Below are 25,949 nucleotides of genomic sequence, written 5' to 3'. Positions count from 1 at the left end.
TCATTAGTTCATTCATTCAACCAAGTAATGGCCCACTATGCACAAGGCACTATGCAAGTGACAACGACCATAGCAGGAAACACACACATGCACGGGCACACGCACGCGGGTTCCCTCCTCACGTTGGGATTAGGCAGGAAACGCTGGCACACGGATAACTGCAGTGAAGTTACATGTGAGATGTACTGCTTAAGTGTTACAAAATGCTCCGGGATGGGGCATCATGCCTGCAAGACAACTGGAGAAGGCTTCATTGACGACAGGCCAGGTACCGCATGGGCAAAGATGCTGAAGTGATGTGTGGGGCTGGAAAGCAGCTGTGAGGTCAATTGTGGCAGGGGGACATGGCGGCGGGGGGGGGGGGGGGGGGGGGGCCGGTGTGGATCTCAATTTCAAGCCCTGAGTAACTTTATCTATTATTAACTTTATTATTAACTATTCTTAACTCTATTATTAACTTTATCCTGTGAGCCACAGAAAGTCCTTGGAACATTTTAAATGATATTTTAGGACAAAGCAGTGTTAAAGGAGGATGAATCTGGCAGGATGAGCAGAAAGGATAGAAAAGGAAAAGACTGGTCACAATGTGAGCTGGGAGGCTACTGCAATGGTCCAAGCATGCAGTAACAAGGGTATGAATGAAAAGAAATGCAAGGGACATTGGGAAGGACAAACTGACAGGACTCAGTGACCAAGAGGATGTGCGGAGCAAGGAGAAAGAGGAGGAGGAGATGACTATGGTTTTGAATGTGAGTATCACGGACAGAAAAGGGGGCTTGCTAGTCAGCAAAGATTCTGATTCCCAGCTACCCAGCACATTATCCAAACAAAGCTCTCCCCATAGGAAGGAGCATAGAGTAGGAGTTCTGAGCACGGGCTTATGAGTCAGTTAGGGACACCTGCTATGCTATTTGCTAACTGTGTCACCCTCAGCCAGTTTTCACCTCCCAGAGCTTTCCTCCGTTGCAAAATAGGGATAAAAACAACATACTCCTCAGGAATGTGAAGATTAAATAAGATAAAATGGGATGATAATGTGATGCACCTGCAAAGTACCTGTCCGAAGAGAGTACGAAGTAAACGCCGAACAAAAGAATGCCAGAGCCCCCAGGTAGGGGATACAAAATAATAATAATAATAATACTCCACACTCAAATTCTCCGGAACAAATATTCACATTTTGATGATTAAGCTTTTGAGCCAGAAGGAGAAACAGCAGTGAGGAACAATCTCTGCTAATGAAATTGGCCCGTGAATTTGGGTAAATTCCTCCCGTCTTCTTATCAAGGGCTCCATCATTTTCCTGCCCATGCCTCTCAGGCAACACCAGCTTCCACATCCCTTTCCTGATTTCCGGGGACAGACGTGGCCAAGATGATCCCAGGGGCTGCTGACCAGTCAGCTGCTGTGTGAACTTCAAAGGCCTATTGACACAGCTGCAGGCCCCTGGGCCAGGGCCGGGGGGCGGGGCCCTGTCTGAAACGCTTGAGCTATACCTTGAGAGCAGCAAAATGGCAAAGGGGCCAATAAACCAGCCCGGTTCTTGGAGGGGGCACTGTCATGCACGCAACAAAAACTCAACACGCCAAAGCAAACTGGTTCTATCAAATGGGCCCCTGGTGTTTGGAAATTACAGACCTAAATCTTGGTCTGATCCATTTTCTGTCACTGCAGAGCTCTGCTCACAGCTGCTGTCTTAACTGCAGAGGCAAAACTGCCCTTCACCCAAACTGCTGTTAAGTTTTCACGAATACCCACAACCCTCTGAGACACTCCTGTAAGGGTCCAGAAAAACAAAGAAAGACAGCAAACGATGAATCAGGGGATCGACCCCAGTCTGTCAGACTTCAAAGCCTGTGCCTTTTCCCGTTTCCAAGGGGACCTCAGCCTCGGCACAGAATCATACAATGTTGGGAGACTCAAGTAATCAAGTCTGCTCTCCCCCTTCCATACCACAGGAGAAGTGCAGCTCAGAGGAGTTGGGTGGCTTGTCTAAGATCACACAGCATGTGACAGTTCCTAGCAAGATACTAGATCATATTAATCAGACTATTTCCTTACAATCAAATACAAATGAATGTTTTCTTTTCTTTTTTTTTTTTAAGTTTGTTGCCTCGGTTGGTCCCACACCATCCGTGAAGTCTTTATGTCACAGACATTTCCAGCCCCTTTCACAGAAAAGGAGCCTGAGGTACAAAGAGGTTCATGGCTTACCTTAGGTCACAGAGCCAGCACAGCCAGGGCTAGAGCCAGAGTCTTTGGTTTGTAAGCCAGTTGGCCAGTATTAACCAAATCAACTCAATGCCGGGGGCTGTGCTTAGAGCAATTAAGATGTTTATATGCTGGGAGAAGAGATACAACAGCAGAGAGCAGGAGAAGGCAATATGTACTAATAGAGCCAACAAACTAGATGAGAAACCTTAAATTAGGATGCACTTACCAATTCTACTAAGAGATAAGAATATGTTATCTTAGAGTACTTTTTCTTGTTCAGTGTATCTTTCTCAAGCATATCTATAAATGAAGTCCGCCCTCCCCCCGCAAAAAAAGCTGAAGCAGACTGTTAGTTGTAGGTTTCAAAGACCTGCCCCCACAGCTGAGCACTGAGCACAGCTTCCCTGTAGCAGGGGATGGCGGGAGGTAGCGGAAGGGGACAGAAGACGCAGACCCAGCGGGTCAGGAGGAACGATTTCCTGGCCAAATAGTCTGGCTCCTGGGAATCTCTTTCCCCAGAGTGATCACAACCAGAAAAAACAAAAAACAAAAAGGAATCTTGATTTGTCTGGATCATAAGAATGTAGAACAGGGGCACCTGGGTGACTCGGTAGGTTAAGTACGTGAGTTTGGTTCAGGTCATGATCTCACAGTCCAGGGGTTCAAGCTCCGCGTTCGTGGTTTCTGAGCGGTCAGCACAGAGCCTGGAGTCTGCTTTGGATTCTGTCTCCCTCTCTCTGCCCCTCCCCCACTCACACTCTGTCTCTGTCTCTCAAAAATAAACAAGCATTAAAATTTTTTTAAAAAAGAATATAACAATTATTACTTAGTACTTACCCTAATGTGCGAACGTTGTGCTAAGTCCTTTACATCCCTCATCTCATCTAGCCCCACAGCAACCCTTCAAGGTGGGTGTTTTGATCCCTACTTCAGTGAGGAGGAGAATGTGACGCTCAGAGATGTTAAGTAATTTAGCTAAGGTCACACAGATGTAACGATGAGGTGACTTGGAACCACGGTCTATTTCCCTCCAAAGCCCTAACTTGTATCCACATCCTATCCTCGTTCAAAGAAGATAACCGACAGGAAGATGCCTCTCCCTTCTCCAAACCCCGAGTTTCCTTAAGAGGCAACCATCTATGATATGATGTAGATGCGACATTATCACAATGACACCAAGCTATAACGAGCACCTGAAAATTTTGGTTAACCAGTATCTTTCCTTTTGTAATAAAAAAATGTCATTTCATATCATTCGAACTAACTTGAAACAATTATAGACTCTTATTTCCGAGATTGAATTTGGAACAAAGCTCAGCACTATTTAAAACGCACATGTAAAACTATCCATTTTGTGGGCAGATTCAAATGCAATCTACTGTAGCCAATTTCCATACTGAAACATACTGTGAGATTTTATTGAGCATTTGCAGTGAAAGCTGAGAGGAGAGTTACCTACTTCTTTTTGGAAGATCCTAAGTAGTTTGTCAACAAAAGGAATTATGTATGTCCTAGTCAATCTCTGTATTGTATGATAAAGCAGTACAGTGAGCAGCTAAATTCTACCAAATTATGTCTGGGTATCGTGGGATATCTTAGGTCAGATCAGATCCTGAAATCCATGACTTTAAGGGGAATTCACAGGTGCCACGGAGGCACTGTTAGAGGAAGAAGTGGGAGACTGGAGGGCTCGGTGACGGACTGGAAGCCTGTGGGGAGATGCCACGGAGCCTGACGTGGCTGATCGGGACCCTGTTCTGTCTTCCTGGCTCCCCACTCCAGGACACACGTGACAGCGGGGCCGAGGTTGAAGTAACTAACTTAAGCTGACTTCAGTGATCATTCCACGAGAAACCAGGCCTCCTCCAGTGACTCTGAAGCAGCAGTGTGAAAGACTCAGAAAAGCAAACAACTTCTCCAAATGAAGGTCATGTCCCTGCAAAAAGAAAAAGAGAGAAAGAAGAGTGGTAAGTGAAAGGTGAGCCTTGTCTCTGTCATCAGAGGACAAGTGCCCAGCACAGTCCCTGGGCTCAGAGCAAGTGACTCCTACATGTGGCTGAAAGGAGGAAAAGAACAGAATACGGGTTCCTAGGGGAGAAAAATACCTACGGAAAACTCACTAAGTCGCTAAATAAGTACAACAGAGGAAGAATGTAGAGAAAAGTCACGTCTGCTAGATTGAGGAGCGGCAGAGAGGTCTCACATTTAGGAGAAAAAAATAAAATGATAATAGTAATAATAGTAACAGCAGTTAACGCTTTGTGCCAGACACTGTTCTCCTGCTTGACTGTAAATTCCAAAAGGGCAAGGACTTGGCCTCTTTCACTCACCTGTATACACAGGGCACCTAATTCAGGGCTTAGAAGGCATTCAGGACATGCTATGCATTTACTGTGCTTTAGTAAATGAATAGATAAAACAGTTATGCGTATGGGAGGGAGGTGGAAATAGTAGTTGAAGTAAAAAAAAAATTTTTTTTAAGGATGGTAATTATGAGCTCATTTTCTCTAACATTATTGAGAACCAAGTAGGTGTCAGGCATTGAACTTGGCCCTGAAGATAAAGAGGTTAAAAGACAAGGTATCTTCTGGGCTTGGCGAGATGGCACTCAAGACTAGGGCCTTATTCAATGAACCAACACTTACCAAGCTCACCAAGCTCCCGTTCTGGGACAGGTACCCAGCTGGGCACTCGGGGGAGAAAGAGATGAGGAAGTCCCTCTCCCCGCCCTCCAGGAGCTCACAGTGGTGTAGATGGGGTGTCTGTGCCAGAGATGGGTGTACAGGGTTGTGATCAAGACAGGACATAAGGAATCTGCCTAAAGGGGGTCAGCCTAGTTACCTTTCACGACCAGACTTCAAGCAAAAGGTAATCATTGCTAACCATGGAGCTTTTGGGATTCCTGCACTGACTGGGACTTTTTCATGTAATAAATTCCTGCCCCCACTCCCAGGAATCTGTATATATACATTTTTAATGCTCTAGAACCTGGAAAAAATGGGTTCCTCCAATCTACAAATAAGCACTAAGACTACATGATTCTCAGCTCTGTGATAATTTTAAGATCGGATGACATAGTAATACAGCGAGCACAGAACTCAGACTCCCATTCTATAAAAGGGACTTCAGTATTTTGTGTTCAGTTATCCCCAAAGCATTTAAAAAATTTAGATGTGGTAATTGCTCGATATATGGAAGCAACTGTTGCGGCTGCAGCTGAGTCCAGGGCTGCAGATATCCATCCAGGGCTCATCAGTTGAGTGAGGTTTCTCCCACAGGAAGCCAAGGAGAGCTGCAGGGGACTTCTCCCACAGCCGCCTACCCCTGCCAACAGGTTCGGACCAAATCTAGCTCCACAGTCGGCACAAGCCAGATCCAGGCTGGTCCCACCGCCTGCGTCCCTTGCTTGTATCCACCCTCTTTAAACCCTGCCCAGACTGGACCCAGCACAATTCATCTGAGGACAGAGTAACTAGTTGAAAGAACCGGGGAGGACTGAGATCTGGTCACGAGCAGCTGCGATCTAACCCCGCACCTGGGGATTTGTGCCATTTAAAGCACTAGACAGCTGTTTTGTGGTGGCTGTGCCAACTCATGCTGTTGAAAAAGCGCAACCCCCACATTGCCCCCCTGGTCAAACTTGGGAGGTGGGCGGCAAGACAAAAAGGTCTAGGAGCCCCACCAGCTGGGGCACCTCCCTCTCTAGCCCTGGGGCAGGGGGCGGGGGACGCTGCTCTTTTCACTGAGTGCGGCTCCGGTGATGACACATGATTCCCAAATCCTGAATGTTACCTTTGAATCTAGACACCTCAGACAGCACTCATCATTCCCCCTCACGTCTGGTATCTTTTCTCCTTGATTAGTGCTTAACGTATTACACAACATCTCACCCTCCAAGTTGTGCAAACCATAAAGGGTAGCAGCATAGAGTTGAAAAACGGGTCTAACTTCAGTGAGACACAGATTACACAACACGGTGAACAAAAGACCAGAAATAAATAAACGAATATTCCCTTGGATTTTATAACTAATCGACAGAACGCGTGTTTGATGGGAAAGTTACAAGATTTCCAACCTGCCCCCTCATCCTCCCTTCTCAGCTGTGCAGTAAAAAGTTTTCAGTAGTCTCATAGCTTCCTTTTATATTCATGCTGAATTTCAAACCAACACACGATAGTGTCGAGGAGAAAGGCTTCAGCTTGCTTTTTCATTACCTCTTACATAAAAAAGAGTTAAGACTTCAAAACCACACCATTTCACTCTTCATAGAGCTACTTTTCATCAGTCAGTGACTTGGGTTGTACTTTCACATGCTTCAATAAGATATGACAATTGTCACTAAAACAAGGATTACACGTCCTGCTTTTTCTCTATTTTGTTATGCTGGGGTGCGGGGAGGGGCAGATGCTTAAAGATCCTTCTCAGGTGTCGCCAACCTTGTTTTCATAGGAACTTTCAGAGACCGTGAAATCGGATGTTACATGAACCAGGAGCAGGGAGACCTGGATTCCAATTCTGACTCAACAGCTAACGTGGCCATCACTTAACCCTTTCTGTGTCTCAGTTTCCTTCTCTATAAAGAGGGACACAACTATCCTGTGAAGGAAGTGAGGGCGGGCACCAGCACAGTGAAGAAGAGAGCTTTCAGTGGCAAGCCCTTAGAGGTAAACAAGACTTGGTTTAAATCCCAGCCCTGTCATTTAGGGATGGTTACTTTAAAATGCTCTGCTTCCCTTTCATGGCCCGTGGTTAACTAACACCTGTGCTGAGTATCAAATGAGATGCCATCTGTGCGGTGTCAGCAGAGGTGGCTGTTCCTTGCACTGTGTGCCTCACAGGTCCTTGGCACTCAGATCTGGGGCATAAATGCCCACGTAGATCAGGTATGAACCCATTCCTCACTGCCCCTGAACGCAGGGGAACAGGAGCACTCCCCTAAGGGCTGGGGATGGGGGACAGGGAGGCAAAAATCTGAAACTGCGGCTACAGCAGAAACACCCACTGTCCCCCTTTTGTTCATGCATGTGTCACCACACCTTGCTCTAGAAAAATGTACCCTGGTTCAATAAAAACCAGCTGCTTAGCGCTGGTGGTGGTGAGACTCTGCCCAGTGACTCTCTCTTTATTGTAAATCTGAGACCATCTGCACAGCACCCGCGAAAGGCCGACTTCCAAATAGAAGCGCCTTCCTGAGCAACATTTGCCTGAAGTCGATATGGCCCGTGCCCCCCGGCTGGCGGCTGGAGGAGAGGACAGGGACACCAGGGCGCTAACCGTTGGGACAGCCACCCTGTGCACCCCTAGGCTTGAGATCTGCGGGGTGAAAAAGCCACTGCTCGCCACCCGGACCCCGGGTCCTACGGTCTGTCGCTGCAGCGCTGCGACCCCAGCCACCGTAGCACAGCATCCCCGCCCTTACATTGCGTTCGTTCGGGGATAGGAGACTGTCCCGCGCTGCAAATCAGCACTGGTGATTCACTGACACGTAAGTATGAGTGGGACTGGGGGATCGGGGTCGTGGGCCTTGCTGGAGCTTAGAGACGCGAGACCACAAAAAAGGGGGAAGAGCTCAAACCAAACCGTCGGTAGATGGGCGCCCTGATCTAGGCGCGGTTGGGCAATACATGCGGTACCGCGACTCCAGCACAGGTCCCCAGAAAAGGGGAAACGCTTTAAGGCAGAGAACCGCCGGGCAAGCCAACGCAGGGCAACCCAATCCGGGCACAGGCAAGGCAGCTCTGCCGCTCCGGGCCTCGGTTTCCCTGTCTGCAAAACGAGGGCTTTGGACTAGAGCGTCTCCCAATCCTACTGCAATCTAGAACTCTGCAATATTCTATGCTGAAACTGTCCGAGGATCGGAAACCGGAAAAAGAGGGGAAAGTGAGGGAAGACGACTAGGGAGGGGAAAAGGACGAGCGGGTGGGAGACCACGGGAGGGAAGAAGGCAGACGCCCGGAACTGGCTTGGCGGGTTTTCAACCTTGCTACTCCTCCTCCCACACCTGAGTTCTCACATCTCGGCCAAGACCCCACGCCTAACGAGTTTGGGCACCAGTTGGTCAGGCTTCCCCCTCTGCACACCAATTTTCTAGAAGCCATGGGGCAGGTGGTGGGCAGCACAATAATGCATGCCAGAGACGGAAGGGGGGACGGTCCCGGCTGGGGTCCGGAGGGCAGGTGAGTGGATCTGGGGCTGGGCAGGGAGTGGGACGGCCAGACCGGGAATCGCAGAGCGCCCGCTTCTCAGTCCTCGTGCCCCGGGCGGGCCAAACTTCATTCCCCAACTTTAGCAAGGGGAGGGGGTATTCAGGGGAAAAAAAAAAAAAAGGAAAAAAAAAAGTTGCTGAACTTTTCCCCCAACTCTGTCTCGGAGGCGGACCAGAGGGCGGTGCCTGCACCCTGATTCGCCGCCGGCTCTTGTCTGAAGGCTGCGATTGGCGCGCGGGGTCCGGGGCCGGGAAGAGCGGGCGTGGGGGAGGGGAGCGGCCCTCCCAGCCCGCGGGATCAGCTCGCGCCGGGAGCGGGTTAATTTCAAATCGGGGGCTTGACTGCTCCTGGACGGTCACGCTCCCTCCGCCCGCCCGCCGGCCCGCCAAGCCCGGTCCCGGCGTTTCCCTCCGTGGCACCCACCTCGGCTCAGCGTGAGGACCGACTGACGGCCCGACACGCGGGCTCCCGGACCTGAGCGGGGAAAGCGGTGCCGAGGTGTCCCCCGCTCAGCCCCCGCAGGCTCCAACCGTGAAGTGAACTGACAGGTCAGCGGGACGCAGAGGGATGCGGCACCCAGCCGGCCCGGCACCGGGAGAGGGATCGGGAGGGCTGCGGCAGCGACGGCCGTTTCCCGCCTCTCGCTCAGCCGGGGGCCGTGGAGGGAGGAGCTGAGCTCCCGCGCAGAGGGGAGGGGGCGAGCGAGGGGGAGGGGCGGGGATACCGTGGTTCCGGGCGCGGGTTTGCCCGCGCTCAAGCCCCGCGCAGCCAAGGGGCGGTGCCGGCCACGGTCCGGCTTTCCGCGCCAAATTTTTAAATCGAAGGCGGAAGGTCCGGACCCGCCCCTGGCGCCACCAACCAATTGCAGGCCCGCGTCCAGCTCTCTGATTGGTTAGGAATCGTTGCCCTGGGAACGGCGAGGATGCTGTCCGGGAACTGCAGGGCTGGTGGCGCGCGGACTGGGCCCGGGGGGAGGGGTAGTTGGCTGGGCGGAGGGGGAAGTGCGCGGGGCGCGGAGCGGGTGGCGGCCGGGGGACTGTACCTGGTTGCTTCACTGAACCAATGCAGCCTCCTTGGTGAGATCCAACATCATGGCGTGAACGCGCCACCCGAATTGAGAGTACACAGCGCCTTTCATCTTTAAGGATGTCCTAAAAAAAGAATAAGTCTTAATCGTAAGGCGCTCTTTAAATACCCGGAGTATGTTCGGAACTTAAGAACTGAATTTGGAAGTTTCCCATCAAGCTATTTCCCAAGTCTTTACTGCTGAGCCTGTGCAAGTGTGTGTCAGGGGAAAAGTTCAGGCATCAAGATGTACACTTTTATCCAGATGCTTGGGGACGTGTCTGCTCAGCCGGAAGCAGGGCTGGGACGCTGGCTCCGTCCCCAACCCTGACCTGTGAACAGGTGGGTGCTAGTGCTTGCTACAGTCCTTTTCGGTGGGGTCTGGAGAATGGCGTGCCGTCCCTGAAGGTGGGAGAAAGCTGTCACTGGAAGTTCTGTGGTTTGCTTTGAGTCTCATGTCAGTGGATCGGTTTGCTGAAGGAATTTACTGGCGTTTGATGGGAGTTCTCTGCCCAGGAGCGTGATCTCTGGTCGGGAATAAAATGTAAATGTAATTTGTCATTTTTTCGTTAGTCTTTGTTTAAGTGGCCTCTGGTGTCCATGAGGGAATATTCAGCCGATCTCCTGGTTTTATTTTTCTTTAACTTTCTCTATTTCCTTTTCTTTTTAAGGATATTAAACGTTTTAATAGAACTGATTGAACTACTTAAACCATCAGGGTGTTGGGAGCAACTCCAGTTTTTCATTTTTAAAGAAACTCTAAATGTATGAGAAATTTACAGAATGGAGAATGAAAAGGTACCTTTTTAACTTTAGTATTCATCCTCGCAGTTTTAAAAGCATTGCCATCCTGATTTAACCCTATGGTTTTCCCATATCCAATATCTTATTAAAGCTACATCCCTTTTTAGTTAGCTTCTATAAAAACCCAAAAAAAAGGGAAATTTAATTTTTAAAGAGGGGAAGAGTTTGGCCAGAGTTAAGGTAATCCAAAGCTTTTAATAGTTCGATTGCAAATGGAAGTCTCAAAGAAATAAGCAGAGAGAAAAGGTATTTTTTTAAGAATAATAAAATTCGTTAGCTGCATTATGATATTTCTCAGAATTCTTGAACAATTAGAATTTAGAGAGGGCATCTGACATTTTGAGATCAGATTTCTTTTTGAGATGATTTTCTACTGAATCAGCAGCTTCTTAAACTTGGGGGCCATAAATACTATTTGTGAGATAGGCATTTTGTAAATAAGAATTGTCAGTAGGGGTGTCTTGATCAGCATCCAGCTACTGATAGGTTGAAAAAGGCAAAGTTCCTAAAAGGTTTAGATACTAGTCAAATGAGAATTGCTATTGTGTCTGATAGTCTGAGGTAAAGGACAGCAGCCTTTAGAGAAATCCCATTCTTGGGTCAGCACCTTTCAGGTGCACCTGCCCAGGAGGGTCCCCCATTGTATTCGTCACACTGATTTCCCTGGAAGAACACCATAGTTAGATTGAGGACATTCAGATTCAAGGCCTGTGTAACTTCTCTCAGCCAGCATCTCCTCTTCTGCAGACCAGAATTACATGTAGGATATGGTGAGAATACAAATAGAAAAGCACTTGATAAATCCTAAGGAATCACGGACATGTTAAACAGCCCCATTAATCTTTGTTCCTAAAGTCACTGAGGAATTAGTGAGTCTCTGTGTTCTTTTACTTATTGTCATTCCAAGCATTTCCTTTAAAATAGTGATAGATAGATAGTAAGAATGTGTGAAGTCCCCAGTGTCCAAAAGTGGAAGAAACATAGTCTCCATTACTCTTACTTGTGAACTGCTATTCATTTACCATCATGTCTCAGTGGCAGTCCTGCCTCTGCCAGGAACCAGCTTTGTGACTTTGGGTAACTAATTTTATCTTATGGGGCCCCATTTTTCCTTCTATAAAGTGAGAAGGGTAAATATTGTAAGAGCAGACTTTCTTTGCTCGTCGGCACTCTGGGTTTTGCTCCCTTCTAGCTTTTGCCTGTAAGTATGACCATATGCCAGCCCTCACCCTGGTCTCCTTGGCTTTCTGACTCTTCCACATCAGTGGTGTTTTACTGAGCACTCAGTGTATGGAGCCATGTGCCAGATGAGACACACACAGATGAATGGGACATGGTTTCTGCCATGTAGGCCTTTACTTATTGCAGTGTTGTGTGTAAAAGTCACTCCTAGGAGCTTTGGATCATTTAAAATTAGCAGTCCTATTAGAGGAAGCTGAGTGAAAGGTGTATGGGAATGCTTTATACTAACTGCAACACTATTCTAAATCAAAAATGATGTCAAAAAGGTTTTAAAATTCTGTCTTAAAGGTTTTTTTTGTTCAATTCTTGGAACATAGGATGAACTACAAAATTAAAAATGGGAAATTTAGCTAGTAAAAAGGACAGTAAGTGTCAAGTGATCATTGGGATAGTTACTAATTTAATCGGCCCTATAACCTCATAGGCACTTTTCCCTTGACAATATTTTATTTATTGTACAATTTCTAGAATCGAAAGCTGTATGATAAATCCTGTTTTATGGTGGATTTAATTATTTACTTGTTTTAAACCAGGAAAATCTCTTTTTTGAGCCACATAAAAGAGGACTAATGAAAACACCTCTGAAAGAATCCACTGCAGCAAATATAGTGTTGACAGAGATACAGCCTGACTTTGGCCCTTTGACCACACCCACCAAGCCCAAGGAACTCTCCCAGGGAGAACCGTGGACACCAACAGCCAACCTGAAAATGCTCATCAGTGCCGTGAGCCCCGAGATACGAAATAGAGATCAGAAAAGGGGGTTGTTTGATAGCAGAAACGGATTACCTGAGGCCAAAGATTGTTTGCACGTAGGTTTGCAAAAGGCTGGGAGGAGGCTGGTGTGTGTGTGTGTGTGTGTGTGTGTGTGTGTGTGTGTGTGTGTGTGTGTATGTAGGAGCAGGGAGGAGTAGCTGTTACAGAAGTGCCAGCAATGTGAAGCATCGACACCCACAGACTTATTAGCCTGCTTCGGAGCACAGGACTCCATGAAATATAGCACTAGGAATCCTGAGCCTTTGACTTATTTCAGCACAAGCCTCCTTTTTCGATCTGCCACGCACGCGGTTTACACTGGCTCCCACTTTTCTACCCCCAGTTTTGCAGCTGTTGAAGCTAAGTGTGTTAGCCATCGAGGGCAGATGACCCTAATAAATCTGTCCAACTCTATTTCCGATTCAGACATGACTTACCTCTTCTTTTGTAGGAACACTTATCTGGAGATGAATATGAGAAATCCCAACCAAGTCGAAAAGAAAAAAGTTTAGGATTGTTGTGTCATAAGTTCTTAGCACGATACCCTAACTACCCCAACCCTGCTGTGAACAATGACATCTGTCTTGATGAAGTAGCTGAAGAACTTAGTAAGTATGCAAAGAGCTCACCATTTAACCATATAACCATTTCAGGTTAATAATTAAAGTGACTTCATGGACTTACTCCTTCAGACCCACGCTCATCTAGCCAGTGTTCTTAACAACACAGATAATGCCACATGGAAATTATAAATCTCTGAAGCCTTTTATTATTATTTTTTAATGTTTATTTATTTTTGAGAGAGAGAGACACAGAGTGTGAGCAGAGAGAGAGGGAGACACAGAATTTGAAGCAGGCTCCAGGCTCCGAACTGTCAGCACTGAGCCCAATGCAGGGCTGAATTCACGGACCTCAAGGTCATGACCTGAACCCAAGTCAGTCGCTTAACCTACTGAGCCACGCAGGTGCCCCTCTGAAGCACCTTTTAATTTAAGAATAAAGGCATATAGTTTCCAACTTCCGTGAGTTTTCAAACAGAAGTAAAAAAATCACAACGGAGATTGCTTCTGATTGTATTTCAAAAGCTCTGAAGCTGTAAAGAAAGACAACATTGGTGTTTTTTTTTTTTTTTTTGAATGTTTATTTATTTTGAGAAAGAGTGGGGAGGGGCAGAGACAGGGAGACAGAATCGGGAGCAGGCTTCCAGGGCAGAGCCCCACACGGGGCTGGAACTCAGGAACAAGCCAGGAACCAACGGTGAGAGCGGGACGTGAGCTGCAGTTCAACACTTAACCAACTGACCCACCCAGGCGCCTGGAGAAAGGCAACATTGTTTTATGACTTGTTTCAAAAACAGCTACAACTTTGAACTTTTGTCTGCACTCTTTGGGCTCCCTCACTCTCTCCTTGAAGAGCTAGGCTGGAGAATGGTATCTTCCTGGTTTGTGATGAGCCTGTTCCATGAGTAGAAGCAGGGCTTTAGCATCGCCTGCCACTCGATGCGATTCTGAGGACAATACCTGTTGGTGTTTGGCAAGTTACTGTGATCCTCCTACCCCCTTTATTCTTGTCTTCATAGACTTGAATCTAGTTACAGCTAGAAAGTGGTCTGTGGTAAACTTGGGATACTTTTGGAGTCATAAAATCTCAGAGTCTGAAACTGAAGAGACAGGAAGGATATTTTAATACATAGCTGTCACTCCAGGAAGAAAGTTTTGCTCTTCGGATGCGTGTTTATAAATACTGACTTGATTTCCTATTTTAAGAATAGCCCTTTAGGTTCATCTAGTCACACATACTTAATTGTAGCTTTGCAGGCTGTACTTTTAATTCAGGTAGCTGTTGATCACCTACTGTGTGCCAGGCAATACTGTAAAAGCTTGGGATAACATCAGTGGATAAAAAGAATAACACCCTGGGGTGCCTGGGTGGCTCAGTCAGCTAAACATCCAACTCTTGATTTCGGCTCAGCTTATGATCTCATGGTTTCTGAGTTCGAGCCCTGTGTGGGGCTCTGCCCTGGCAGCCCAGAGCCTGCTTTAGATTCTCTGTCTCCTTCTCTCTCTGCCCCTCCCCCCGCTAAATAAACATTTTTTAAACAAAGAATAAAATCTTTCCTCCTGTGGAACCTACTTTATAGCGGGGGGAATAGATGAGTATGGAAAGGACAGATAAGGAGAGATCATAACAGATATGCAAAGCACATAGCAAGCAAGGTATAATAACATGTTAGGAGGTGATACATGCTGTGGGGAAAAAATAAAATGTAGAACAGGGTAGAGGGGGACCAGGAGGGCTGGGAGTGTGTTTTTGCAATATTACATTAGGTGGTCAGGTCAGGCCTCATTGAAAGGGTGACATCTGAGCAAGAACTTGAAAAGATGGAGGTGAGGAGTGATGAGGGCATCTGGAAGAGGGATTCCAGGCAGAAGGAGCAGCCCAGTAAAAGGCCTTCAGGCAAGGGCACATCTGGCAAGTTCCAGGAACAGCAAGAAATCTCAGTGCTTTGTACCTATTCTATGACAACTGCCTGTGTGTGTGCATGTGTGTGCACACACGTGCTTTGAAGAGTAATATAAAAAAAAAAAACAGCTTGTAATGTGTGGGGTTTAGAATATTAAAAGGCTTGGTTTTGTCACTTACTGGCTCCGTGCCTTGGCCTGGGCTACGTAGCAGCCTGAGCCCCCTTCCCTCATCATTAAAGTGTGAATAATAATACCTGCCTCACCAGTTTAGGATAAAAATTTCCTAAAGTTGTATGGCACAGAGTAGGTCCTCAATAAATGTTACCTTTCCAATTCCTATTATCGTTATTTACACGCTATGAGAGCAGAAACGTGTCTGGCTCGTCCTTACGCTCTTTGTTGAGTGTAAGTAGAATCGTGTCATCCAGACCCGCTGACTCATAAACCGTGGAAGAAAAAGTTAATCAGTTCTCTACACGTTGCAAAACCTGATCCTCGTTATGTACCGTTGCTCATTCTTTGCAGATGTTGAGCGGCGACGCATTTACGATATCGTGAATGTCCTAGAGAGTTTACACATGGTGAGCCGCCTGGCCAAAAACAGATACACTTGGCACGGGCGACATAATCTCCACAAAACCCTGGGGACTTTGAAAAGCGTCGGGGAAGAGAACAAGTATGCCGAGCAGATTATGATGATCAAGAAGAAAGAATACGAACAAGAGTTTGACTTTGGTAAGACCATCAGCCTAGAGGATCATATCATCAAATCGAACACCGGCCAGAATGGACACGCGGACATGTGTTTTGTCGAACTCCCTGGAGTGGAATTTCGGGCAGGTGAGCCATGGTCGGAAGAGCCTGGGCCACAGGGTCTTAGACCCTCCTGGGTCTAAAGAAAATGGTTTCTTAGAGAATGCGGTTCTAAAGCAAATCCTGCCTTTTAACATGCTAAAACGCTGCGGTTGTCAGCTGTCTGATCAGGTTGTGGTATTTTTAGCCCTGTTACTTTAGAAGTCACTTGTCCCTTCATGAATTTTAATTCTCTAATCCTCCTCCTCCTCCAAAGCTTCTGTAAACAGCCGCAAAGATAAGTCTCTAAGAGTGATGAGCCAGAAGTTTGTGATGCTGTTTCTGGTGTCGACGCCTCAGATAGTAAGCCTAGAAATTGCTGCCAAGATTCTAATTGGGGAAGACCACGTGGAAGATTTGGATAAAAGCAAGTTTAAAAGTAAGTGTCAGGACTGCCGTGGGCTTTCGGACCTATTCTGAAACCGTAAAATGTCGCTCAGAAACGTCTAAATGAGCAATACATTGTCAAGTGGGTCTGGAACCCAGATCTCTGCTCTTATAGGGAAGGGTATAAATAACTCTTCTAAAATTGTTCCCAGAAGTGACGTGCAGCCCAGTTGAAAGAATAGGTTCAGCCAGACCTGCTCGAAGTAGGAAAGGGGCCTGGGCTGGGTTTCCAATGCAGAGCTCTGCCCGCGCCTCAGTGACAGGCTTTGCAGGAGCCTCCAGAAGAGGAGAGTGTGGAAAGAAGTGCTCAGCACATGGGAAGGGTCTGCAGCATGCCCACGTCTTCTGGGGGTATCAGCACACCTCCACGTAGGGCATGAGGCTAGCCTGAACAGGGGACCGGCCTGACGAGGGGACCGCTGTGGGGAGTGCCCGGGAGCCATCACACCGACTCCTTTCCCGTTCCTGTAAAGCTGCACTAATCCCATGAAAGTATATTCAGACATCTCCAGGTTGATAGTGTCTCTATAAAGACAAAATTAAGTCGAGAGTAAAGGCAGTAATACTGGCAATTGCCTCGGGAGATGTGCAATTTCAACCCACTACAGATGGGCTGCCTGCTTTTTCTGACTCACCAGACAGTTTTCAGCTCTGCGTTTCGCTAGTTAGTCACAGCCTTGGAAACCATTCCAGGAACTGTGGATGTGTAATTTGCTGCATCCCCAGGGAATTCAAAACCTTCTGGCATGGCTACGAAGAACAAGGTCAATTTATAATTTTGTAGTATCAAGCTGGAAGTAAAGACCAGTTTCTTGTAATAAAACTTTTTAAGGTGTGTAAGATTTGTAGAATTAACGAATCAGTGATTTGCATATAACATAAGGACAACATAAAAGTTTACAAATTTGGGGGCACCTGGGTGGCTCAGTTGGTTAAGCATCCGACTCTTGATCTCCACTCGGGTCATGATCTCACGGTTCATGAGTTCGAGCCCCGAGTCAGGCTCTGACCTGGCAGTGCAGAACCTGCTTGGATTTCTCTCTCTCTGCCCCTCCCGGACTCTCTCTCGCTTTCTCTCAAAATAAATAAACATTAAAAAAAATTTTTTTTAATTTACACATGTTGATGGGTTATAGCACCCTCCATGCTTATGATACTAAATAAATCTCATTGTTATAAACTGTCACAAGTTGGAAAGCAATACATTTATCATTGACGATTCATTTCTATTTGTTCATAAAATTCTTCTGAATCTTCATTAGAGGATTACCAGTAATGGGGACTTTTTATTAAAAATTCTGTAACATAGTTCCCGATAGGGTGATCTCACAAAGTCATTTTTCCTTTTTCAACCTCTGTCATTTCTAAATTCAGTACCAGCAGTAACAGTCTTTTCAATATTTAAAACTATTTTCTTGTTTGAATTAACGCAGTATCACCAGAATAACTTAAAAGAGTCACATTTTTCTCTGCCTGACATTGATGACTAGGATAGCTTTTTGAATATATATGAAGTCCTCAAGAAGCAAAGTCCTTTGATCTTTCATTATTCCATTAAGTGGTATATATCTTTTATTTTCTAGCAAAAATTAGGAGGTTGTATGATATAGCTAATGTCCTGAGTAGCCTGAATCTTATCAAGAAAGTTCATGTTACGGAAGAAAGAGGCCGAAAACCAGCTTTTAAATGGACAGGCCCAGAAATCAGTCCAAATCCCAGTGGTATGTATTTGTTTTCCTTCATTCTTTGCTTCATTGTTTTCAATTAATGTGCGTTGGGAGATGTTCCCCCTTCCCCTTCCTGCCCACATTCCCACATGGAAAGAACATATATAAGTTGTTGGAAAGACAAAGACAAGTGCCAATATGGAAAGTCTGGCTACTGGTTCCATCAACAACCCAAGGGCCAAAACACCTCCAACCCTGTACTCACGAGGCAGAATCTGTGCGTGACAGGATCTGAAAAAGTGGAAAGCATCACAAAACATAAGATACTATTGCTTAATTGTTAGGCTGCCCAGTGACCATAACAGAGCCTACACACATCGAGAACATGAAGTGAATTCACTCCAGTATCAATATTCTAGTCTCCATCTCAGCTCCAGGGTTCTGACATTTTATGTTCCATCAAAGATCCCACGCAGAAATGTTTAAAGTAGCAGGAACATGGGACATGGAGGCAGAGGGAAACTTAGCCTCTTATTGGCTATGTGGCCTTGAACAAGTTACATCTCCAAGGCTGTTTCCTCACCTGCAAGATGGGAAGAACAGTGGTATCTTTGCAAGGTTATTGCAGTTGTGAATATATATTGACTGTTGAACAATGCAGGGGTTAGGAATGCAGTAAAAAATCTGCATATAACTTTTGACTCCCCAAAACTTAACTACTAATAGCCTATTGTTGACCAGAAGACTTACCAAGAAAATAAACAGTCAGTTAAAACATACTTTGTATGTTTATGTATCATCTACTATATTCTTACAATAAAGTATATGCTAGAAAAAAGAAAATCTTACCAAGGAAACCATAAAGGAAGATACGTTTACAGCACTGCACTGTAAAAAATCTGCATATAAGTGGATCTGCAGAGTCCAAACCTGTTCAAGAGTCAACTGCCATCTCAGAGAGAGGTCCTTTGGTGCAGGGGATTCAGAGTGCAGACTCCAGGGCCAGACTGATGGGCTCATATCCCAGGCCCACGTTGTACTAGCTGAGGGAGCAAGGTCAGTTGATGAATGTCTCTGAAATGGGGATGCATTTCCTAAGAAGTACCTACCTGGTGGAGTTGTTGAGAGCGTCTTCGTCCATTCAGGCTGCTATAACCGAATACCATACACTGGGTGGCTTATAAACAACAGAAGTTTATTGCAGTTCTGGAGGCTGGGAAGTCTTGTGAGAGCCTGCTATCTAGATGGCTGTCTTCTCGTCATAACTTACATGGCAGAAGGGACTAGAGAGTGCTGTGAGGCCTCTTTTATAGGAGCACTAAGAGTACTCAAGAAGGCTCCACCCTCATGACCTAAGCACCTCCCAAAGGCCCCACCTCCTAATGCCATCACATTGAGGGTTAGGATTTCAACCTGTGGACTTGAGGGGACCTCATTATTCAGTCCATAGCAGTGAGAGCCACCATATTTCATCAGGGTAGGACTCCACTGATTATAAGATGCACGATTATATATATATATGATAAGAAAGAGAAACCACTAATGATTACATTCTAGCACACCACTGGTTGGCTGTAAGATGCTGTGGGTTTCAGAGATGTTGAGGTGTGAAGTCTTACCTCAGAACACGATTAAAATAAGATTAACAAGGTTTTGTACAGAAAGCCCTACAGACAGTGTCTATCCCAGAGCTGGTGCTCTATAAATGTTGCTGCTTTCATTCCTAAAGATCATTCTCGACCTACACTTTGACTTCATCTCCTACAAGGAGGCCAAGCCAGCCGGGTTTCGACCCCCTGCCCTTCTCTCTTTCAGGACGTGGCCAAGTCCTTCCCTTCCCCCATTCCGATCTAGAAGTGAAGCGGCCTTCAAAAGACAACTGTGCCAAAAACCTCTTTTCCACGCGTGGGAAACCAAACTTCACTCGACACCCATCTCTGATCAAACTGGTTAAGAGCATAGAAAGTGACCGGAGAAAGATAAATTCTGCTCCCAGTAGCCCCATCAAGACAAGCAAAGGTATGTTTTCAGTCACATCAGGCTCTGCTCTGAAGAATTCCTTTTTATCTGATTTTTTTTCGCTTACTTGATCCCTACGGTACTTGTTAGAGATTTGTTTCAATACCCATATACCCCGATCCACTCACTTGAAGCCTAACTCACGTATGCATGAAAAGACGAAAAATAATTGGTGGGTTTTAATGGTTATGTGATTTGGAAGGGAGGTGCATGTTTTCTGTTCCTTTGACTTCAATGATGTTTTATCTGTGTGAGCATTCCTTCTTTTGCTGTGACCAACACCACCGCCCCCCTTTCTGTTTTATCAGCTGAGAGCGCTCAGAATCCGGCACCCTTCCCAAGTAAAATGGCTCAGCTCGCAGCTATTTGCAAAATGCAGTTAGAAGAACAGTCAAGGTAGGTTAGTAATACTCTTTAGTAGCAGGATGAATTACTTTTACGTTGCATCGTTAGGATTACTTGCTTTACGTAAGAATACGCACTAGCCTGGGAAACTGGCGCGACCGTCTTCTCTGTAACTTTTATGCAATCATTACAGAAGCTACCTGCTCGTTTCATAAACGCACGGCTACAATCTGGCCCAGTCTTAGAACATTTTAGAGAAGATGTGTTTCCACTGTGTCATATTTTACATCTTGTCTTTTAGCGAACCCAGCAAGAAAGCGAAGGGACAGCTGGAAAGATGCGGGCACTGCAAACCAGTGTCTCCTCTGCACACCCCAGCAAATGCTGAGCTGGAACTGACGGCCCCGCCCCTCATCCAGCCCCTGGGGGTGGTCCCCCTCATCCCCAGCCCATTGTCACCTGCAGTGCCCATGATCCTACCTCAGGCCCCTTCAGGCCCGTCCTATGCCATCTACCTGCAGCCTGCCCACGCCCAGACCGTGACGCCACCCCAAGGCCTGAGCCCAACAGTCTGCCCCGCCCCCTCTTCTAAAGCTACAAGATCAAAAGACTCCACAGATGCCACCACCGAGAAGGCAGCCAATGACGCCACCAAATCCGGTGCCTCCACCAGGCCTGGAAGCTTGCAGCCAGTGCCTGAGAGACCAGGTGCGAAGAACCGAGACAAGGAGCCTGCTGGAGAAAGAGGCTCAAAGAGGGCAAGCATGCTCGAGGACAGTGGTTCCAAAAAGAAATTTAAAGAGGACCTGAAAGGACTTGACAGTGTCTCCACAGTAAGTACAGCCCCGAACCGTGTAAAGCTTTAGGAAGGGCACAGTTGATTAGAGGAGAATATGGTAGCTTGTGAAATTTACCAGAGCAAAGAGCAGTTTCTCAGAAGACAAGGTTCTGTTCCTTAGTGTCCCATAATCCAAACAAAGCCCCAGACAGCTAATCCCCTGACTGGGATGACGGCAGGGACATTTTTAACCTTTGGAGGAAGGGATTATTTGCTCTCTTTTTAAAGCACCACGGGCGGTTGTCCTTAAGTCTGTTGCTGTGTCACATACTGGAATGCAAACAGCTGTCACAAAAGTCTTAAATAATTTACAAGCAGACGTAACCCCAAATGAATGGGTGGATGCATAGGGTTCCTGTAACTCCTGCTTTCTGAGTCATTACCTAATGTTTGTTGGATGTCACGTACCTGGCATCTGTTGCCCGGAAGATAAACCGTCCCCTCTGTTTTAACTGTCCACTTAAAATTTAAACCAAAATTTCTATTTTACATAACAGAAAAGTCCAGCGTATGTTGGCAGATTGAAGGTACACTTGATGCATTGGTTTCTAGAGACTTTGATGTTCCAGGTAATTGTTTTCCCTAGGTGGAGTTAGGTTCAGGAAGGAATTAACATTTATTAGATGCTTACCCATATACCAGGCAGCAGAAGTACTAGGCATTTTTATATAGGCTATCTCATTTTTCTCCCTCAGGACAATTACATATGGAGGACATTATCACCAAATAAACACCACTAAACATGGAGGCAGAAGTTAATCTCTCATTTTGTCCCTGCTATTAACTCAAGTTATTTTCCTTCTCTACATCTTGTTTGTCCACATCTATAAAGAATTTATTCCACGACTTTTTCCTGATCATCTACTGGGTATAAACACCGTGCTCTGGATCAAATCAAACCCAGCACCTGCCTTTGGTGACTGTTGCTTTTGAATACTTGCCCCAGGGCCACGTTACAGTTTTTGTGAGGTTAAGTGAATTTATTACATGATAATATACATAAAGGGGCTTGTGATCCTTTTAAGGCACCGTATAAGCTGAAGGGTATTATCTGCAACTGTTGTTATTAAAGAGGCTTTAGAGTTTGTCAAATCTTCCCTGAGGATGGCCTCATGGTAACCATTCAAAACATCTATTATCTTGGCATACTATCATTTTGCATGTAATATACATGCTAAGGGGAAAATCACAAGGCTTTGGCTTGATTCAATTTTCTGGGAGGTCCATAATCTCTTTGGGCCAATGGATATGATTTAATAATGGTCTCCTGTTGCTCGCTTAGTTATTCAGGATTAGGATTTTCAGTAGATAGATTTTCCGTGTGCCCCTGCTTCTCTTTTCATCTCTACGACTTCATTTTGACCATTTCTTTTTAGCACGGACTAAGCAGAACAAAGGAAATGAGAGATTTGTGCGTTAATTCATTCAACAAACATTACTAAGAATCTGCACTTCTGTGGGTGGAGAGAAGACAGTTTATAAACAAACACAAATATGTCAGGCAATGAACATAAAACAGGCTGATAGAATAGGAAGAAAGGGATAAGAGAGCTAATGTAGACTGGATGAGAAGCATGCAAGCTGAAATATACCAAATTCATTCAACCTGCTAATTAACAGTTCTAATTAAAAAAAAAAAAAAAGGAATTGGCATCTTAGGTTGAAAGATTTTGTGATGAACATAGTCTGTAGAAAATTGAAAAATAATTATTAGAGTACTATAGGTTTTGCTAAAGATTTGAAAGAATTAAACCAGCCACCAGGGTAACTTGTACCATGAGAGAGTGTGATGAACGGTAGTGAAGAACAGCTACTTTTAATTCGCTAAATCCACCCATTAAAACTTTCTGTTCCTGCGGCTTTCAAGCAACCAACGAGTAAAGACAGGGAACAGTGCCAAACATTTCAGAAACAAAACTGATAAATAGCAGTGTCGTGAAACACTGTTAGCCTTGCAGATTTGGAATTCGCTGGTTCCCAAGGAAAAGATGGGACCTATTAACAGCTAGATCAAAGTGTAGACTGTTGTTTTGACAATGGTGAGAAGAAAGATCTGAAGGAAGATAAAAAGAGGGCCCCCAGGTTACAAGAGCTGCTTTTAGCTTTTGCCAGGCCTGCTCGTGGTAAGGCCGAAACAGACTTTTCAGGCAGTTCAGCCACCCATGCAGGCTCTCCGTTTGCTAAAGTACGGGGGCCAAGCAGGCGTGGTGGGGGGTACACACAACCCAACACTGGCCATTTCTCTTTAGGGTATAACTTTATTGCCTGAAGCTTTTGCTCTGTGCCATGAGGGTCTCCAGTACGAACTAATCAGTTCTCTTTTCAACTATAGTTTTTGAACTCTGGTGCCCTGCCCTTCAGTTGGCGCGTTATAAGCATGCTTGGTATCACCGGAACCTAAAGTGCTAGGAAGAATACATCTGTAGTTGTATAATTACTTTATTCTAAATCAGGGGTCAGCAAACCTTTTCTGTAAAGAGCCAGGTAGTAAATATTTTTGGCTCTGTGGGCCCTATGGTCTCCGTGCTGCCTATTCAACCATGCCATTGTAAAAATAGAAGAAAGCAGGTATGGACAGAACACAAATGAATGGGCATGGCTGTGTTCCAATACAATGTTCTTTACAAAAGTGGACAGGAGGCCAGATTTTGGCCCAGGATTTGGCAGCCCCCTTCTCTAAGTCAACATTTCTTAAAATGTTTTCCTTGAATACCAATACTACCAAAAGTTTAGCTGCTAAATTGCCTGGGAAATGCTACCTGCTGGGTGCCCCTCGGGGATTTACAATGCATGCCGTCATTAAAGCCCCCCAGGAATTCTCCAGTAAAGATGCCATTTTCCTTTGTTCAGTTAACCATTTCCGTGGCAGGTTGGACCACGATTCAAGTAGGGACAACTTGCATCCCATGGAAGTAGGGTTCCTTGGAACACTCTGGGAAGTTACCACTCTACATAATTCAAAAACAACCATAGAATAATACAGCAATGCCATTATGGCATCCAACGGCATTAAACGTGGTTCTGACAGCACCACATCACACCAAAAAGTCTGATAGCAGGACTTAGAGATGTCAGTGGGAGGGGATGTGTTGGGCAGATCCTATCTCTAGGCAGGCTGACTGCTAGCTTTAGGACGCTTCCTAAGACCACAGATAACATTTAAGACACACATGGTTTTCAAAAGTCAGGAATAGAAGGGAGGGATATTGTCTTCAGGGAGCCATATAGCTGGGCCACCCATAGCCCATACCATTGGATGCTTTGGTCCTGATGGGACAACCAACCACTAAGGGATAGGAGTCCTGGAACAGGCACATGGCCATTTTTCTTCCATATTTGTGTGTAAAATAAATCCTTCCTCCTTGTTTTCTAGGCCTTGTTCCCATCAGGATACCTAATCCCTCTCACCCAGTGCTCATCCCTGGGGGCAGAGTCTATTCTGTCTAGTAAAGAAAACTCAAGTACACTTTCCCCAAACCACAGGATCTACAGCTCCCCAATCACAGGTGAGTGTATGTAAAACTATTCAAATGTGGGTCGGGCTCAAGTTCACTTAAGCCTTGTAAGCTTCTTGGACAAATGCCTGCGCTTTTAAGATATTTTCCCCCCTTGTCTTTCAGGTGTCATTCCAGTGACATCATCCGAACTCACTGCTGTTAATTTTCCCTCTTTTCACGTAACACCTTTGAAGCTAATGGTCTCACCAACTTCCGTGGCAGCTGTACCTGTCGGGAACAGCCCGGCTCTCACTTCGAGCCACCCCATTCCCGGCCAGAACCCGAGCTCAGCCATTGTAAACTTCACACTGCAGCACTTGGGACTCATCTCCCCCAGTGTGCAGGTGTCTGCCAGCCCCGGAGCCGTTCCTGTGTCTCCAAGAATAGACCCTGTTAGTGTTGTACCAGAAAATGCAGGTACTCAGCAAGGAAGGGCCACCAGGTACGACTCTCCAGTCCCCGGCCAGAACCAACCGAGTGGACAATCAGTTGCTGCGACAGGGGCACAACAGGTGAGAGTATTTCCCTTCAGTGGATTTTTTTCCTGGGGTTATTAAGGCTCAAATAATATCACAGGAGATTCGCTTTTGCTTTGCTTCTTTGGAGAGGGGAAGGATGGGAGGAGGAGACTGAAGGCCTAGCTGCCTTCCAAACCCAGGAAGAGTACCCAGAGAGTCCACAGTACCCCCAGCCAATTGCAAACTATGCCAGGCTCCTACCGTGCGATATGCCCTTCCGGTCCAGCCCTCTGAGGCTATTAGGCCATTCCTATCTGTGTGGGTTTGACTTCCTTTTCCTCTTCCTCTCTTTCTGATCAGCCTGTTCCTGTGACACCCAAAGGGTCACAGTCAGTGGCCGAAAGTTTCTTCCGTACCCCAGGCGGACCAATGAAGCCAATGGGCCCATCCTGCATGGATTTCGATGGTGCTAATAAAACCTCTGTGGGAACTCTCTTTGTCCCACAGCGAAAACTGGAAGTCTCGACAGAGGATGTCCATTAATTGACAGATCTGGCTTCATTGAATTTTCTAAAGAGTTGTTTAATGAGAAGATATAATCAGACTGATTTGGAGAACATATTCTCTAAAAATATTGTAAATATGTTGGGGGTTTACTTAATTTCAAAGCAGACACTTGTTTCTCTACACACACACACACACACACACACACACACATATATTTGTACTAAGCCAATTTCAGCCATCAGTCCTATCAGATAAAAGCAAAAAGTTGAACCTCAGGTATATTAACTGCCGGGGCAGGGGGGAGGGGGGGAAGGATTCATTGTCTCAGCTGTGCCTATGCTATTATGCAAAGTAACTATATTAAAGTTGACTTCCCTTTGAGTGAATATGTGACATGCCCAACGCCGCATCGTCTTCAACTTTGCACAATGAAAATGCTGTGATGTATAATGTTGTATTTTTAAATAGGAGGGCTATAGCTGTATTTTTTGTAATTTCTTTAATCTGTTGTTGCAGTGTGTCCTTTTGTAAAGTTTGCAACAATCCTCAATCAAGTCTATGGAAAAATTATTTATAAACTGTATTTTTAATCATAAATTGTTCAAATTAAAACTTTTCTAAAATATA

The 25,949-nt window shown here is 45.8% G+C and overlaps 1 protein-coding gene and 1 long non-coding RNA gene across 3 annotated transcripts; one reads left to right on the top strand and one right to left on the bottom strand.

Annotated features, from left to right (window-relative positions):
* Window positions 1–3,602: 3,602 nt before the first annotated feature.
* On the bottom strand, window positions 3,603–8,972 carry LOC131487591 (uncharacterized). The gene is made up of 2 exons (XR_009249836.1): window positions 8,844–8,972; window positions 3,603–4,150 (listed from the first exon to the last, which is right to left on the bottom strand). It is a non-coding gene; the product is annotated as an uncharacterized LOC131487591 (long non-coding RNA).
* On the top strand, window positions 8,846–25,949 carry E2F8 (E2F transcription factor 8). Of its 2 annotated transcripts, XM_058688442.1 has the most exons (14): window positions 8,863–8,968; window positions 9,751–9,827; window positions 10,157–10,283; window positions 12,065–12,343; window positions 12,739–12,895; window positions 15,278–15,592; window positions 15,822–15,983; window positions 17,575–17,712; window positions 19,474–19,677; window positions 19,986–20,073; window positions 20,324–20,855; window positions 24,234–24,366; window positions 24,481–24,869; window positions 25,176–25,949. In XM_058688442.1, the coding sequence occupies exons 3-14, from the start codon at window positions 10,269–10,271 to the stop codon at window positions 25,356–25,358; spliced, it is 2,595 nt and encodes an 864-aa protein (XP_058544425.1). In that variant the 5' UTR covers window positions 8,863–8,968; window positions 9,751–9,827; window positions 10,157–10,268; the 3' UTR covers window positions 25,359–25,949. The 2 variants fall into 2 exon arrangements, with proteins under 2 accessions (XP_058544424.1, XP_058544425.1); XM_058688441.1 differs by lacking the exon at window positions 9,751–9,827 and having other exon boundaries at window positions 8,846–8,968.

The sequence above is a fragment of the Neofelis nebulosa genome, chromosome 10, assembly GCF_028018385.1.
Source record: "Neofelis nebulosa isolate mNeoNeb1 chromosome 10, mNeoNeb1.pri, whole genome shotgun sequence".
NCBI lineage: Eukaryota > Metazoa > Chordata > Mammalia > Carnivora > Felidae > Neofelis > Neofelis nebulosa.
The sequence above is the reverse complement of the archived record's forward strand: the minus strand, read 5'-3'. Positions and strand labels throughout refer to the sequence as shown.

Excerpts from the sequence above, each read along its gene's own strand:
- E2F8 (XM_058688441.1), top strand. Across the intron at positions 17,713-19,473 it reads AATCAGTCCAAATCCCAGTG|GACGTGGCCAAGTCCTTCCC; the intron begins GTATGTATTTGT and ends TCTCTCTTTCAG. Across the intron at positions 20,856-24,233 it reads GACTTGACAGTGTCTCCACA|GCCTTGTTCCCATCAGGATA; the intron begins GTAAGTACAGCC and ends CTTGTTTTCTAG.